General features: G+C 36.0%; 1 protein-coding gene across 1 annotated transcript in view; it reads right to left on the reverse strand.

The window, feature by feature from the left end:
- The window catches only part of LOC104157929 (1,4-alpha-glucan-branching enzyme-like), a gene marked incomplete at its 3' end in the record, with an annotated part of 62,371 nt that overhangs the window by 28,407 nt on the left and 17,876 nt on the right, over positions 1 to 16,088 (reverse strand). The window contains exons 2-3 of the mRNA XM_009695476.1: positions 6,699 to 6,743; positions 3,159 to 3,335 (exon numbers count right to left, since the gene is read on the reverse strand). Coding sequence (XP_009693778.1) covers positions 3,159 to 3,335; positions 6,699 to 6,743 — 222 coding nt within the window. The remainder of the gene's footprint in view (positions 1 to 3,158; positions 3,336 to 6,698; positions 6,744 to 16,088) is intronic.

Consider the following 16,088-nt stretch of genomic DNA (forward strand, 5'->3'; position numbering starts at 1 on the left):
GAACAGCCAGCTGAACATGAGCCAGCAGTGCGCCCAGATAGCCAAGGCAGCTATCAGCTATCAGCTTAATTATAAATTCTGAGAGAAGTTTAAGTTCTCTAACACAGCCTGCAGTTGCTATCATAATTTTTACTAGTTTTTGATCCTCAAAAAACTTATCAGATTAAGTGACACAAAATATTAGTCCCTGTTATTTTTTGTGTCCTTCCAACAAACATCTAAAAGATCCTCAGACAGTATCATATTAAGTAAAACACTGAAAAAACACTGCTATCCATTTCCTTACAAAAAAACACCTAAAAAAACAAAGCATGAATTGACTTATTTTATATTATATACCATTATATTTCAGGCTAAAACCTAAAGAGCTGCTGTCATTTAAGTTCCATGTTTGTTTCTTTGTATAAGGTTTCCAACTTCCCCCCACGTCGTTCAATTACAATTCTCTTTTTATAAAAGTTTTTATAAAAAAAATCTTATTAAAAGCAATCTGGATATTCAATTTAAATATAATATAATCATAAGTTTAGTTGGAGACTTTAACCTGCTTGAAAACTTAAAGAAAGGTTAAAGGGATTCAATTTTAATTAAACATATCTGTTGCAACCTGAATCTAAATCTTAGGATTTTGCAACCCAATTTCTCATCAGAATATTATTAAAGCTCATCTGAATTGAATGACAATCTCCCATTCCTCTAGGCTTTCTGAGTACATTACCTTCCCCTTTGGGAATGAATACTTTACTATGACTGATGAATATGATATTTAGGACAAACACAGTTTTTCCAAATTAAAGTGAATTTCTTTTTAGTTTTTTGATTTCTTACTGCCACATTTCATTAGCATGTAGATACAGCTACTCTAAGATTATTAGTCCTAAGTTTCTGCTTCATATGACATTTGTATTACATGAAATAATGACTTCATATTACATGAAATAATTTAAACGAAGTAGAGTTTAGAAAACCATCCCAGTTTTTAGCTACTGTATTCTACCTACTACTACACGATAGCTACAGTATTGACTTCCCCCCAACCTGCCAAGACAATTTACAAGTTATAGCCTCTTTTTAAGATAGACATTAAATTCATTAAAAGTCCATTTTTAAAATGGCCATCTATTAAAATAGATATTTAAAACAAACGTAGTCTAGTCTTCAACTGTGTTGAGTAATTTTAAGTTAAAGACTGTTAAACACATCACAAAAACCTTGAGCAATGGGTGGGGTTGCAGTGAGTGGAGGAGGGTTAAGGAAGAAAATTTTCTGTGTCTATATATATAGAGTTGAGATATTAAAATACCCTCATCTAGCTGTCATGCAGTCAGTACTGATGCTGAAATCACTATTATGTAGCATTAGGTGAACTATAGTCATGATACATTATTCAGTTTTGAATCAGAGGACATATCTTATTCCCTTATTAAGATTCAAGTACTACACTAACCCATTTTATCAATGTCTATGCCGATAAGTATTTCAAGGAAAGTTACCCAATCATTTACTAGATTAACCATATCAAACAGAATCATGGCTGAAGATAGTGTCGCACTAACTTTTCTGTTTGTCTTCTGCATCAAAACCAAAAGTTTTTTAGATATTTTGAGTCCACAGACAATGACTGTCACAGTGAACAGTGGACACAGACCCTCCCATTGAGTTTCTAAAGAAAAAAAGAGAAAATGGAAATCTCTGAAAATTAAGATAGATGCATTTTATGACTGTTTGGAAATTGAAGCATAATGTGAATATTTGAACACTTATTCTATTTGTAAGTGTATTGTTCTTGGGACTGTAGAAAGACAGTACTAAAACAGATTGCTGTGAAGCATTGAAAAAATATTAACAATGGATCTGAAAAACACTGCCAGGGTAGTCCATTTATTTCTTTATTACTGCACACATTTTTACAGAAGCTTAACCACAGTACTTTAGAAAGCACCACCAGATACTATAACTAATGGCATATATAATGAGTCTTATCATTTTAAAGTTATATAAACACATACAATTTCAAGTTCATTACTTCCTCAAATACAGAGTCTGTCCTTTTAATAGTTTCCTCAAACAGGGGTAAGGAGGAAAGAAAACTCAATATTAAACTTTTTGTTTAAGCAGAAGTAGTTAACTACTTCAAGTTGGCAATTCATGTACTTTTTTGTAATATAAACACACCCACCGAACATTCACCAGACCAATATTTCTGCAAAACAAAAGTTTCGGTAATAACACTGCGTACTTCTGACATGCAGTCAAATGAACAAAATCATTTCACAGATAAAGTCCCAGTTCAGTAACAGCCACCAATTAAATTCCTAGTACCTTGATGGACTAATACCTAACCCTGAAGAAGGGTTAGAGTAGAGGTGAAAGAGAAAAACAAAAGAAACCCCCCCAAACTCCAAACCAAAAGCAAAGAATGGAATTAGCATTGCAGGATTTAAAAGCAAAAAGGCATGCCACTTCCAATGAAGAATGTGCAAAACATGATTTGAGTGTAGCTAGCGTTCCAAATAAGTAGCAAGTTTATATTTTTGTTTCAAGTTCAAAGTAAGTGAATAGTCTTCCTGGTTCTCAAGAGTAAGCAATGCAATTCCTCCATGTAATCCTGCCACCTACCTGTGCTGCTAACATCCTTCCTTCTTCCCTCAAAACAGAACACCACCTACTCTTTCATGAACATGTTAATCTGATTTTAGGTTACTATTTTCCTGCAGGACTTTTGTCTACACTCTCATGAGCAGGAATTCTGAAGGGCCTTGGTCCTTGGACAACACTGTTAGATCAGTAAAAGATGATAAATCAAATTATTCCACTGTTGTTTCTCCTTCTCTGCATACAGTTTTATAGAAGACTAACTGTACAGGAAGAAGTTCAGTTAGTTTAGACACAGCCTAAAGTTGCAGTGTGATCAGGCTAGAACATTTACACAAGTGATTGCCTTACAGGTATTAAAAAATAGATATGCATAATACTGACCATACAATAGAAACATGTACATTCTCAGGCTACTGTGACGTAGAGTAAGATTTATTAATTTAAGCCATGACATACATTTTTACTATCAGAATTTCATATTGCTACAAAATTGTCTTTAAGTGAAGAGGATATTGATCTAAAACATAGTGCAGAAGAGAAATATTCCTAAAAATACTTACTGAAATCACCTGTGAGAAACACTGCTTCTGCTCCCGGTGCCCACTCTTTGCAATATATTCCACCATCCACAAATTGGTTAACTCCAAAGGTTCTGTAACTTTTTGAAAATTTATCAAGGCCTCCTTCATTTTCCTCAATGTTCTTCAAGCGGTTATAAAAGACAGAATACCTTTCAATGAAAATAGGTAAGATTTTTTTAGAAAGTTTACTTAACATAAGAAAGGCACTTACAAGTGTAAGAACTTAAAAAAAAAAAACAACTTTGAGACACATTGTCACACTATGTCCTCAGACTACAATATCAGATTCCCTGTTCCCTACAGAAATAGAAAAATATCAATTACAAACCATACAATTTTTCCATGGTTGTTACACAGTGCAAAGTTGCAATCTTCGCATTTCTCTGTATTTTCCCTACTTTATGGGAACAGTTTGCACTTTAAGTCTAAGACTACAACTCCTGATTGGCAGTCAAGAAATCATAGTATTACTACACAACAGGAGAACTTCACACTCTGAACAGCCTAGTATTTTTCCCTCCATCTTATTAATATCAGACACAGGCCTCTTATGGAGAATTGTATAGGGCTGTTAAATCTCTCACAGCCAGTTTTAATAGACAGACAATCTCAGGACACTGAAAAGTTCGCAGTACAGCATGTAAGTATGAGGAAACTAGTCTGGCACTGGCAGAAAGCAGCTCCTTAGGCAATGTCTTTACAGAGACCATCAGCAAGAATTCACAGTCCCCTGACACTTCAATGATTTGGAGAACAAAATTACCACTTCATGGAAGCAATTATTTGGACCATACCCTACTTAACACCAGTAGGCCTTGAAATGCTCTAAACCTCTAAAGTAAAAATTTGCTAGTAACAAGTTGGAGGTTTTTGACATATTTTGCTATGTTTTCTCAAAGAAGTTCCATCAATTCAAGAAACACACATCAGGTGTACAATATAAACAACAGGGTCAACTTTGACCCTTAAAATGTGAGCTATTATAAGCAGCAGAGCTAAAAGCTTCAGTTGAGCACTTAATTAATGCTACCTGTATGGGGTTTTTTATTTGTTTTACGTAAGACAACCCTAATGTAAATTAGAAATGTGTCTGTGTTCTCCATAAATGGAATCTTCTGAAATGTATAAAAACTAGTAAGAATCCCAGCAAGAACTTGTCTGCCTCATTACACTTACTGTATTTTGAAAAAGGAGATAGAAACAGTAAAGAAGCAAAACAGCACTATGAGATAGTACCTTGTCAGTGAAAAAAAAGACAGGTAGCCTGTTTGCAATGTCAGGACTTAGACTCTGCTCTGTAATTTAAGTTTTGTTTTAGAATTGTCCCTTAACTAGTTCAAAGTAGAAGATTAAAATAACCTTTTTAACAAATAACCTAATTACCTATATTAGAGTACTATGACTACTTTCAAGGTTAATCTCCCAGCAAGTTTTTATTTTGAAGACTGATGCTCACTTTTAAAGACATCAAGCTTTGATAATACCTCAGGATACACTATAGCAAATACACTTAGAACTTTTTGCCCACCACCTGCATCATTTCTTTAAAATTTGCTTATGGGTATAACCCTGGTAAGTGCATTATTAACTACTACTGCTCTGATAATCAATTTCATTTATAGTGCCTGAGGAAGACTTGTCAGATTTCCAAGTATAAATGCAATATATATATACACACAAACCCAGTTGATGGACTTAAGTTTTAAACAACTGCAATCACAGAAAGATTTATACAAATGAAGTCAAACAGCCTCAAAAGTTCAACATACGACATTTGGTAAAGGCAAAATTACTCCATTATTGAAGGGTTCCTCTTGGGAAAAAAAGGTATTTCGATTTGTATAGCTTTAAAATTTTAAGCCTTCCTTTAAATTATATCAGTTATATTATACAAGTCAACAGTACTATCTGCAAATTTCTACTTCAGCCACACATAAGCTGTTTCAAAACTGCTGCCCGTCACATGCATTATTTTTAACTAGTTCCACTGCAGTTGAAGCTGCATTGTATATACAGACCCTTCTGTATATGCTATAGGAAGCCGTTGTAACTCCAGAAAAGATCTAACTGAAGCAATGAGTCTGACACACTTAAAATAGAGAAGGAATAGGCTATCCACTTAAAATTAATCTTCTCCTATATTTGGTACAAATATACATTCACAGCTTTCAGAACACCTTTGGTTTGATGTGGTATTTCCCACATCCATGAATTGGAAGAAGTGGTAAGCTTCATCTTTAAACAAGAGTTAGTCATAAAAATCTTTGAAAGCTGGAGAGGAAAGAAATGATACATTTATTAACAGAGAAGAACAGCAGGTCACAGAGAGAGACTGAAATCTCTCTGCAGAAGAAAATGGCTACGATATACTTCATACAGCCTACAGGCACACCCAGGCTGACAGCTTACTCTTCTTCCTCAACGAGTCCTCCTTAACAAAGGGGAAATCAAGCTCACTGATCTCATTCTAAAGAAGCAAGGAGCAAACACATCCAGGATCTGGGAGTGAGTTTATGGGGTGGGAGGGATGAAAATGGGCTTTCAGAAAGCAGTTATGTGATTTATGTCTTTGGGGGAAAAAAAAAATCACTGACAGTAATATACATGTTGTAAAGTCTGGATTTTTGTTACAGAAGCACTGAGAGTACATCCACTGTTTCCATTTTTGTCTTTCAGTAAATTCAAAGTTTAAGCAAACAAAGAGACTATGACACTTAATATGGGAAACGATCATGAGTATTACTGTAAAAAGACAGACTACTCTTAAGCAGTTACGTGATTTATGTCTTTGGGGGAAAAAAAAATAAAAATCACTGACAGTAATATAAATGTTGTAAAGTCTGGATTTTTGTTACAGAAGCACTGAGAGTACATCCACTGTTTCCATTTTTGTCTTTCAGTAAATTCAAAGTTTAAGCAAACAAAGAGACTATGACACTTAATATGGGAAACGATCATGAGTATTACTGTAAAAAGACAGACTACTCTTTTTGCTCACTTTGCTATAGTTTTGAGTAAGATTACATGCTCAATAAAAATAATTTAATTTGGAGGATGTAGGAGTCGAGGAAGGGAGCAGATTAGAGAAGTTGTTGATTGGGGATGCAAAGCATTATTACAATAATAGTTTTTTTATAGGACAGATTTTGAACAAGTAATACAGCATCATGTATGCTGAGTAACTGCTCTTTCACTTTGTACACAAGCACACTGCTTGTGATAGAGCAAGTTAATTGAGGTATTACTGTTGTATCTTCATTGCAGAAATAATGATTTTTGAAATGACTAGTGCTCTCCTTAATTGTTTTTAAAATGTTAATCTAGAAAGCACTCAGTTGTTTGGTTTTGGGGTTTTTTTTAACCACCTCCTGAAATTATCAAATATAGAATTGTAGTTTGCTGAAAGTTCACAAGAAATCCACCAGATTCTGAAATGCATCCACTTGTACTGTGAATTATTCTAAAAACTCATCTCAGGAGATGAAACGTATTTGGACGCAGAACAAGGTTAACTGTCACAGAAGGTCTCATAAAACAGCAGAAGCTTAGTTCTGTATCCTGTTGCTGTTTTAAAGGAAAGCATTGAGTTAAGTGCATATCATGATCCAGATTAAGGAAACTTAAGGTTTTGCTTTCACAGAAATTTTGGCTTTCATTTCTACATTACTGAAGCTTGTTAAATGGTTTTTTATCTTCCAAATTGAAACCTCTCCGCATTACACACAAAGTAACAGGAAATTTTTTTTTTGTTTAACCAATTCCAAAGATTTATATTGTTCACTAATAGCATACAAGTGTTAAAAGAGGAGAGATAGACATTAGATTGGTAAGACTGCATTTTGTGATCCTCTATTAACACTGAAAGTTACATCATGTTCAGTTATGCATATACACTCATATGACATACACAGACAGACTCTGGACACACGGGACACATTTCAAAGGTGAGACAATCTCGTAAAATTCTGGATGTGTGAACAGAGTCAACAACAGCATCCATAGCTACAAGTCAGGACAAAATGCTGACTTCCGTCTTCATACTTTTCAAGTCTTCACAGTTTAATGAGTGACTGCAAAGTCTTTTAAGATTTTTCTACTTCACTGCATTACAGATGACACTGAAGAGGATTACAAGGCAAAAGCTGTACTCATGTATACCTTGAAAAGTACAACCATTATCTTTGGGACAAAAAACTAAATAGAGGGGCAACAGGATCCACAGAACTTCAGGTACACATGGTTTGAAGTAACTGGAAAAAGTTGTACATTAAGTTCCTTACTATGGCCAGGCAAACAACACACACCTAACACACACAGACAGCAGAACGGGGCTGCTTTTGGTGTATTCCTTACTCCTGCAGTTCTTATAAAAACCAAACTTTTCAATTCAAGTCCCATATCCATTCATCTCACCTCTATTAACAGACCAATGGGTGTTAAAACTAAAATACCAAAATTAGGTGTTTTCTTTAGACTTATTGGAAAGAAAGACTTCAGTCTTAGCATTTCCCCAAGCACATATACACCCAGGTTGAACCAAGACATTTGGTAACAGAATAGTACTTTTACACCTGCATTTTTTCCCCTCCCCTACCACTATTTCACAAGTAATCATAAACGTTATTTGAAACAAGAGTCACAATAGTCTTTTCCTATTGTTACATTCATAATTCATGCTTTAAATCCCATGCTTTATATGCAGCTTTATTTAAAGCCTTACAATGGAAGTGTAGGAATTGGTTGACTTTCCATAGAAGTAGGATTAAAGCATCAAATATGAATTAGTATAATGCAATCCAAAAAGCAAGTATCTTGCCAATAAAATAACCTTCATAGTGAAGGAGTAAAGACAATATTAACTCGGTAGCCACTTCAAGGGTTTACATTTCAGGTGAGGATTTATTCCTCACACTATCACTAAAACAACCTGAAATATTCTGTCTTACAGACACCTAGAGATCTAAAACTTATACAGTAGAAATACAGACCTATCAGAGAAAAAGATCAGTGAAAAAAAGGTCTTGAAGTCTTTCAGTTCAATGCAAAGCCATGCAGTTCTCAACCAGTGTTCTATTTATTTGGTAATCATGATATAGGAAACGCTCCTGATGCTGCAGCTCCTAGCACCACTGACTTCATTCAGCTATTGATCCCATTAAAAGTCTCATGCATATGTTAAAATCAGTAGTTCCAATATGGAGTATAAGAATAAAAAGAGTTAAGCTTTCCCTTCCTCCCCAAAGTTGATTCCTTAGTGAAATAAGACTTTTGGCAGACTATTGAAGAAGTCTGATAAGTCAGAATACTGAATTAGGACTCCACATAAAGCCTTCAGGTCTTCATTCTTCCAAGCAACCAGAGGTAACTCCTTCCTGGCCACCTTATAAAGTGACAAAAAAGTATTATAATATTTTAAACTTAGATTTAACCAGATGAGCTTTAGTTTCTTAGGCATCACAGTAATCTAAACAGAAACTAGTATAACCAAAGAGGCCTTAACAGCAAACAAGATACCCTCATTGTCAGTCAGTCTGGTGCTGAACTCCAAGATGACTGCAAAACTTCAAGACATTTTTATCCTTATTCTTATACTTTTTTTACAAAGTTGTAGTTATTGCTGTTTACAGAACAGCTTAAGACCTGTGGTGTCAACATTGACATTAATCATTTTAGTCCCTCTTCTGCTTATGATGCTGAATTAGGTAGCTATTCATCTTTCAGATTCCTTCTTTCCACACCAGCTTTTGTGTCATAGTTTGTTTCTACAATATTGGCCCAGTATTAATGCTAATTTATTCAAAACATGAAAGCAAATTGGAGAGACTTTGATAATGGTATCTAGTGTCCATATGGAAAGCCCACTTCTGCAGCTACCAAAGGGAAAAGGATATGAAAGAAAATGCCCAGTAAGGTACTCTCTGTAGCCAAATCTTCCCATTTCCCCTGTAAACAAACATTTACAGTAACGTCAGTGTTAAAAATAAAGCTACAGTCCAAAAGAAAAAATAAAACTCTCAGCTAATTAAGTCTGTTATATCTCTTCTAATGTACGTGTTGGAAAGACTAAAATATCATAGGCAGAAAGAGAAAAATGGTTTGTTTCCCCCCACACACACTTCCACCTCATTTAAACAATAAACCTTAAGAAAAAAAATCGTTTTACATTTTGAGATATCACTTATCCTATTTATCTGCCTAATCTTGAAACCTCTTAGGGGAACACTACCTCTTATTTTCAACCTTCCACTCTTCCCTGTCACAAAAGCAGCTGTATCAGCATTACAGTAAAACAGGAAACAGGAAAGCACAGGCCATCAAATCCTGTCCTATACCATCACTGACATATCATGAACAACGCTATTCATAAAGTCACTGAGATTTCAGAACTCCATTTTCAAACTGCCTTGGCTCCCCCACACACTTATTACTATAACTGGAAAACCGCCACAGCACTTGGCTGAAATTGTGGGATGTTCCTAACATCCCCACACAGCAGCTCTGTTTGAGGGCTCACATACCATCATCCTCTGCTCAAAAACTATGCTGATCTGAAATTCTCCTGCAGTTCTCCAGTCATAGTTCCATGCGGTAAAGAACAGGGCTCCGCTGACTTCTCTAGGCATTTCTAGTTTGAGGTTTTTGATTTTTAAAGTATTCATACATCTTGTGAACAAGAATGTAAACCATCTGATCCCTGGAATGATACTGAGATTGCATGCCGTGTTCAGAGCTGTTGAATGAAGCTCACCATGACAGTGCAGGAAGACCGGGGCTGAGGGTGGGGGGAGGTGGTCACACAGTATGAAACTCATTCACCTACTGATGCAGACAGACCATCAAAATATTCCCTGTTTTGGTACAGATCCACTTTATCTTATGATCCCTGTAGACAATCAAAAGGGTCAGAAAACTAACAAAAAATCCAAATTATCAGTGTAGATGTACCATACTCTCACCAACATAATACCATTTACAGACTACTTCTACTTCTCTGTAGGATAAACTGTCACAATTTTTAAAGGTTTATTTTTCTATAATAATGTATTATTCAAATAAAGCCACGCTTTGAAATTTGGCAAATAAGGAATTGAAAATTGTCGATTTTAGTTCTGACAGTCTACTGAAGGAATATAAGAAAAGATTAACACCTGGTTTTGAATTACATACCAAGAAAGGCTCAGGAGTCTTCCTCCAGATATCACAGGCAGCTCATTCTTTAGAGAATTACGTCCAAAATCTTGCACTGCTGGCATCAACTAGCAGTGACAGGTATCATCTAAGTGCCTACACTGAACATGTAAACAGCAACCACTTCTTTAAAAAGCCTTGATAGCTATGGAAGAAGAGGAACTGTTTGAATCTGAAGATGTGATGTTAAGTACAGAAGTTTGACCTAAGTGTTAAGCAGCTCTTACCACCATCTAGTCAAAAATGTTCAGCTGCAGCAGTAAAATTTGCTCAGAAAACTACATTATAAAAACAGACTCCCCTTTGGTCTGCCACAGCCCTCAGGGTAACTAGTCAAACTCAACAAGCAACATGCTGTGGCATTGCATAGAGCCTGCCTATAAAACAGGTGCTCCTGCTCCCAAATTCGATCCGATACATCTATGCAGAGCTATATGGTCCAGGCTCACTAAATCAGGAGCACTAGCTTTTTGGTGTCCACACTGCAGTCCACTGCATGCAATAGGTATCTTTAACTACCATTACTAAATCACAGAAGTGGTAATTGCCACCTCATGAAGCACAGCTGTAAGATCTCTGATAAAGACTGTGCTGTACTCAGTTCACTGAGTTTTCCTGGAAAGCCTGAGTAGAGTTAATCCCTTTCAAGATAGTCAAAAGAGAAACATGTGGGAATATGAAACTGGACAGTCCTGAAATAATCATCACTAATAATACCCATCTCTATTCCTGACACTTCAAAGATGACAAAAGGAAATGAAAAGATGAAAATAGAAGTTGAAAATGTAGACGCAACACCTCTGAATATTTCATAATAAAGAGCATGGTGCTGTTCACAAGTTACCTTTTCTAATATTGGTGCTATCACTTTGAAGATGCAGTTAAAAACACCTCCACTGACACCAGAGCCAGCGCAGAGTCCCTGCTCAGATTAGTGAGTCCCTGATACTCATCTTCTCCTTTACTCTGTAGCTAGTTATTCCCTCAAACTGTCATCATTCAGCTGCTTATAAGTGGATGGATTGAAGGAAGATAGGAGGAGGATGGATCAAGTTCTTCCTAAAGCAAATTTCTGCAGTCCAACAAATCAAATGCATCAGACCATGTTGAATGAGAATTATGCGGCAGAAGCAAATTCCTGTTTGCAGTTGCTTCTTCAACTTCATTCGTCACCAGTGAAAGTGTATCAAAACAGAAGCCTTGGACTTCATTTCCTTCTTTTCTCCACCTACCTTTACTCACTTTTCAATTGACTATTTAGAGTATTACAAAGTAATCCCACTTAAGGAAAATAGTAAGTAGAGGCACAGTAAATCTCAGGTAGGTATGACTACTTCAGAACAGCAGATTTACTGCATTTTAACTTGTATAGACTTCATAGTTTTAGATGATTGACTTACACTTTCTGCATAGAGAAGTCATGTCCCATTTAGGTAATCTTTTCAATATACATCTAAATAGATTAAGCAACATCTAAACACATGTAACCTTCGAAACGTTAGAAGAACTGAGATATATGCTCTAGAAATACAGGATAGCAACGACTGGCATTTACAGAGATCCAGAAAGAGACAATCATTTAATTTTGCTTTTCTGCAGGCTAAAAGTAAAGATGTTACATGTTTCTGAAATCATGATCTTAAGAAGCGTATGCATGGCTAAATCTGAATTTCCCTGCAGTTCTAGCTCTATTAAAATTATTCACTACACAAGTACTTTGCCTCTCTCATGAAGTCAGAGGTAATTTAACACACATTTTCAGCTGAAAACTAAGGATTCTGCAAGTCGTCCAATGTTATTAAGTTCCCTTCAGATGTAATAGCATTAACTGTTATACAAATAATTTGGGAATACAGTTATTCCAACAAAGAACTTACACAGTTAAACCATTTCTCTTACAATTTCTACCGAAGTGCTTTATTACTAGTTAGTAAAAAGACCATCCAGCAGAGAACTCGCAAATGCGAGCAAGAAAGCAACCTTCCAAATTTATCTCTGTTCTGCAGATAATGAATGCCAACATACAATTTTTCATTTCTTCCTTTCCAACAGACAGGACAGCTCTGCTGTGTGCTTTTCTGGTCTCCTCAGGAGATTTCTTTAAGACTTACCCAAATAAATGGAGGGAGGGCAAGAGATTCAGTAGTGTCTGTTATTGCTCAATCCCATGAACACAGTTGCTTTTCAATAGCTACATCCAAAAAGCTCCTTCAAGTAAATGCATTTGAGTGTTCTTATGACTTCTCTCCAACTAAAATAAATCTATAATATCAGAAGCTGCACTGGAAATAGAAGCAGAATCAGTTTAAAAGAAGAAATGCAACAGCACTCACAACACCTTACTTTAGTAGTTACTTACAGTTTCTGGGCATTTTCCATGGTGAGCAAACAGATGTAAACTGACAACTCTTTGGATGTTCCACGATTTCCGTATGGAGAGGTAACACAGCTTCGTGTATCAAACTAAACACAGTATCTTAAAAATTAGGCAATATTTGCTTGGGGATAATTAATGAGTAATCACTTGCTCTGTTGAAAGTTATTCACAGAGGACAAGTGACTGATTCAGCATCAATTTTTTTTCAAAATAAAGTGCAGTGACATGCAAGTCAAGTCCTAACAACAACACATAGTCTAGTACATAGGAGCATGACAAAACAAAAACAGGTAGAAAACAAAGTGAAACTACAGAGTTTTTCTTGACTTCCTACCAGCACCTGCTATTTCTAACAGAGATCTAAAGACCTATAAGGTATGAAGTCTAATAAACATAAATACCTTTCAGTACTGTTTTTGCAAAAAGATTATTTGCTGACTTAAGTTCTGGCACTGTGCTTTCTGCACGATATAGGCAACTAGAAGCAAGTCTCTTCCCTGCTTTAGACATTAGGATAGCTTAGCGGCCTCGCCAGTATTTGACAGCTGTAATGTTTTTGTCAGTTTCATAACAAATATACACCGTGCTCAACTGGGAGCCAAATGCAGGAGTGATTACAAGATGTATCAAATGCAAACTTAATGCAATCATTCAGTAATAATCGCTCCACTGACCTATCTAAAGTAATCCCACTTCTAATTCCCCACAATATTTAGAGGCTTTTACCCATAGCCCTGTATGTTTGATCATCTATCACCCCCTGCAGTTTATTAGATGCATATGGGATACACCTCACAGGATAAATGTAACAAATTACTAGTGTTTAGAAGGCGCAAGAGGCCATTTCTTTCCATCAGAAGCCTAGCAAACTAGAGACATCAATTCAAGTGAGAGAGGAAAAGAGGTGTATATGTAAGTATTAACACTTGGTACAAGAAAGCCATTTTATTTTTTACCCTCTATTGAGATAAAAGGCATACACTTTTTAAAAAAAAAAAAAACACGAAAAGACATCCAAAAAAACCACAGCCACCCCTAAAAAACCTTATGATACTAAGCTGTGTTAGAACTTCCCAAAACAGCACAGCTATGTATGTTCTGTATCTACCACAGCACTCAAGACAGCTTCCCTGTCATGAGGGAACAGTCTAAATAAAACAATTACAAGATAATCAGAGTTCTATACATTTTTTTTTCTGTATGTAAGGCAACAAGTTTACCAGTAGCATACTTCATTTATTTTGTTTTACACATCTGAATGTTTATCGGTTAAACACTTTAGGAATGAGATGTCTTCATTTAATAGTCATCTCGCTACCTCTCTGCTAAGTAATCTTATTCATTCATGAATCGTAAGCTAAAAACTCTTTTAGCTACAAAAGTTTGCTTCTCTGTTGTGAAGATATCCGAAACAAGTTGATGGAGTTCTTTTAGCATTAATCTAACTGCAGAGAAACGCCATCATATTTGAGCAGAAAGCTGCAGAAGCGTAGAGACAGATTTCTCTCTCAAAATCAGTCGACTAAGACTGTTAGCTCATGCTTCATATTACACAAGAGAAAATAAACTGAAAGGTCAGTTGAACAGTTACAGCATTGCCCTTTTCCAAGGTAATCAGCAGAGCATGTAGCAAAGACGCGAACACAAGCGTGACTGGAAAGACAGTAGCTGATAAAGAGGCTTTTGCTGCCAAAAGTATGTGGGACAAAATACCGCGCTTTCAGTGCCCGTCGAGGAGTGTGGCATACTGCAGGCCTTACTTCAGTAACTCTGATTTATTACTTTAATTTGAAACCGTGTTCTTGTAAAACATTCAGGTTTTCATATTGCCAAAACACACTAGAATATGTAATACTGAACATTAATCACATTCTCAGGTAAGATACAGGAACAATAGCATTATTAATTTGTTTGTAATAGGAAGACAATACAGTCAAAATTTCATCTGGTTTAATAATGGATTTTTACTTCAAGTACACAAATTCTTCTTGTTATTCAGTGCTATTTGACTGGAAACTGTCAAATAGCAGTAGGGCAGATTTTACCCCCATATTAAAAGCATCTGTCCTCTTAGAAGCACATATTTATTAGTGGAACCTTCCAAAACAGTTTCTACTGATCATATTAACATATGCTTAAAAACACTTTAATATGGAAACAACTCACTCAAATGTTTTATTTACCAGAATTATTTTTAATGAAGCTGTAAATAACAGCACATCAATTCCCATTTGATTTCAATGCCAACTATTTCTAACAGACTATCTTCGTATTAATAGATATCAAGGTCTAGTCCATGGAAAGAGTCGGTGATTCCCACAGCTCTAGTACAAAGTTGGAATCAAAACAAACTAAAAGCAGTAGCTACACAAGAGGCTTCAGAGAAAAAAAAAAACACACACATAATTACTTAAAAAGAATTTATAACATGCCTCTCAGTGGGCAAGTGCTATTACCTCTTGCTGTCAGGCAGTATCACTTCTAAAGCAGTTACTTGCATGCTGAGAACCAGCCCACACGCCTCCTATGGGTTGTAAAAGCTCCGCACATAGTGACAAGACAGCCTGGACTTCAATAATTATTTTAATTTCAGTTGTTTAAATAAAGCTATTTTGAATGTTATAGGTTTGGGTTTTTATTAGTTTACCACAGCAGTAAATCTGTTTCTTTTCAAATTTGGATTTCAACTCCACTGCAGCAGTTTGGCTTCCACACTCTTAGTACTGCTGCAAGTAACATTAACTGGCATAAGTGAAACTCAACACAATGCTAAGACTTACCTTTCCAAACAGACACCAAAGAACTTAAGAATCAAAAGTTTTAGTTGTCTACCAAACAGGAAAAAGCTTTTAAGTCAGAAGTCACTCCCAATTATGTTAAATAAAACACCAGATACTCCTCACTACCTTAGCCACTGAACCCACTTTAGCAGGCACATTATGTCGTATGAACTATTTGAATTTCCTAAGAGAAAACTGCACAGCTGCTTTAACTACTTCATTGTTAATTTCCGTAAGTCTTAATCTCCTTTTAAAATAGGTTCCAGAAATTAAAAACAAGTCTTAATTTAATGGATCAGATCAATGGCTGGTATATTCAAGCAATTCACTATTTGAAAGTCACTATTTCAAAGTTTTGTTAGAAAGTTGACCTGGACAGGATGGAGAGTTCGGCAGAGACGAACCTGATGAAGTTCAACAAGGGCAAGTGTAGGGGCACGCACCTCGGGAGGAATAACCCCATGAACCGGTACAGGCTGGGGGTTGACCTGCTGGAGAGCAGCCAAGGAGAGAAGGACCTGGGAGTCCTGGAGGACAACAAGTTGACCATGAGCCAGCAATGGG

Source organism: Cariama cristata, unplaced genomic scaffold (genome assembly GCF_000690535.1).
Source record: "Cariama cristata isolate BGI_N322 unplaced genomic scaffold, ASM69053v1 scaffold1032, whole genome shotgun sequence".
Lineage (NCBI taxonomy): Eukaryota > Metazoa > Chordata > Aves > Cariamiformes > Cariamidae > Cariama > Cariama cristata.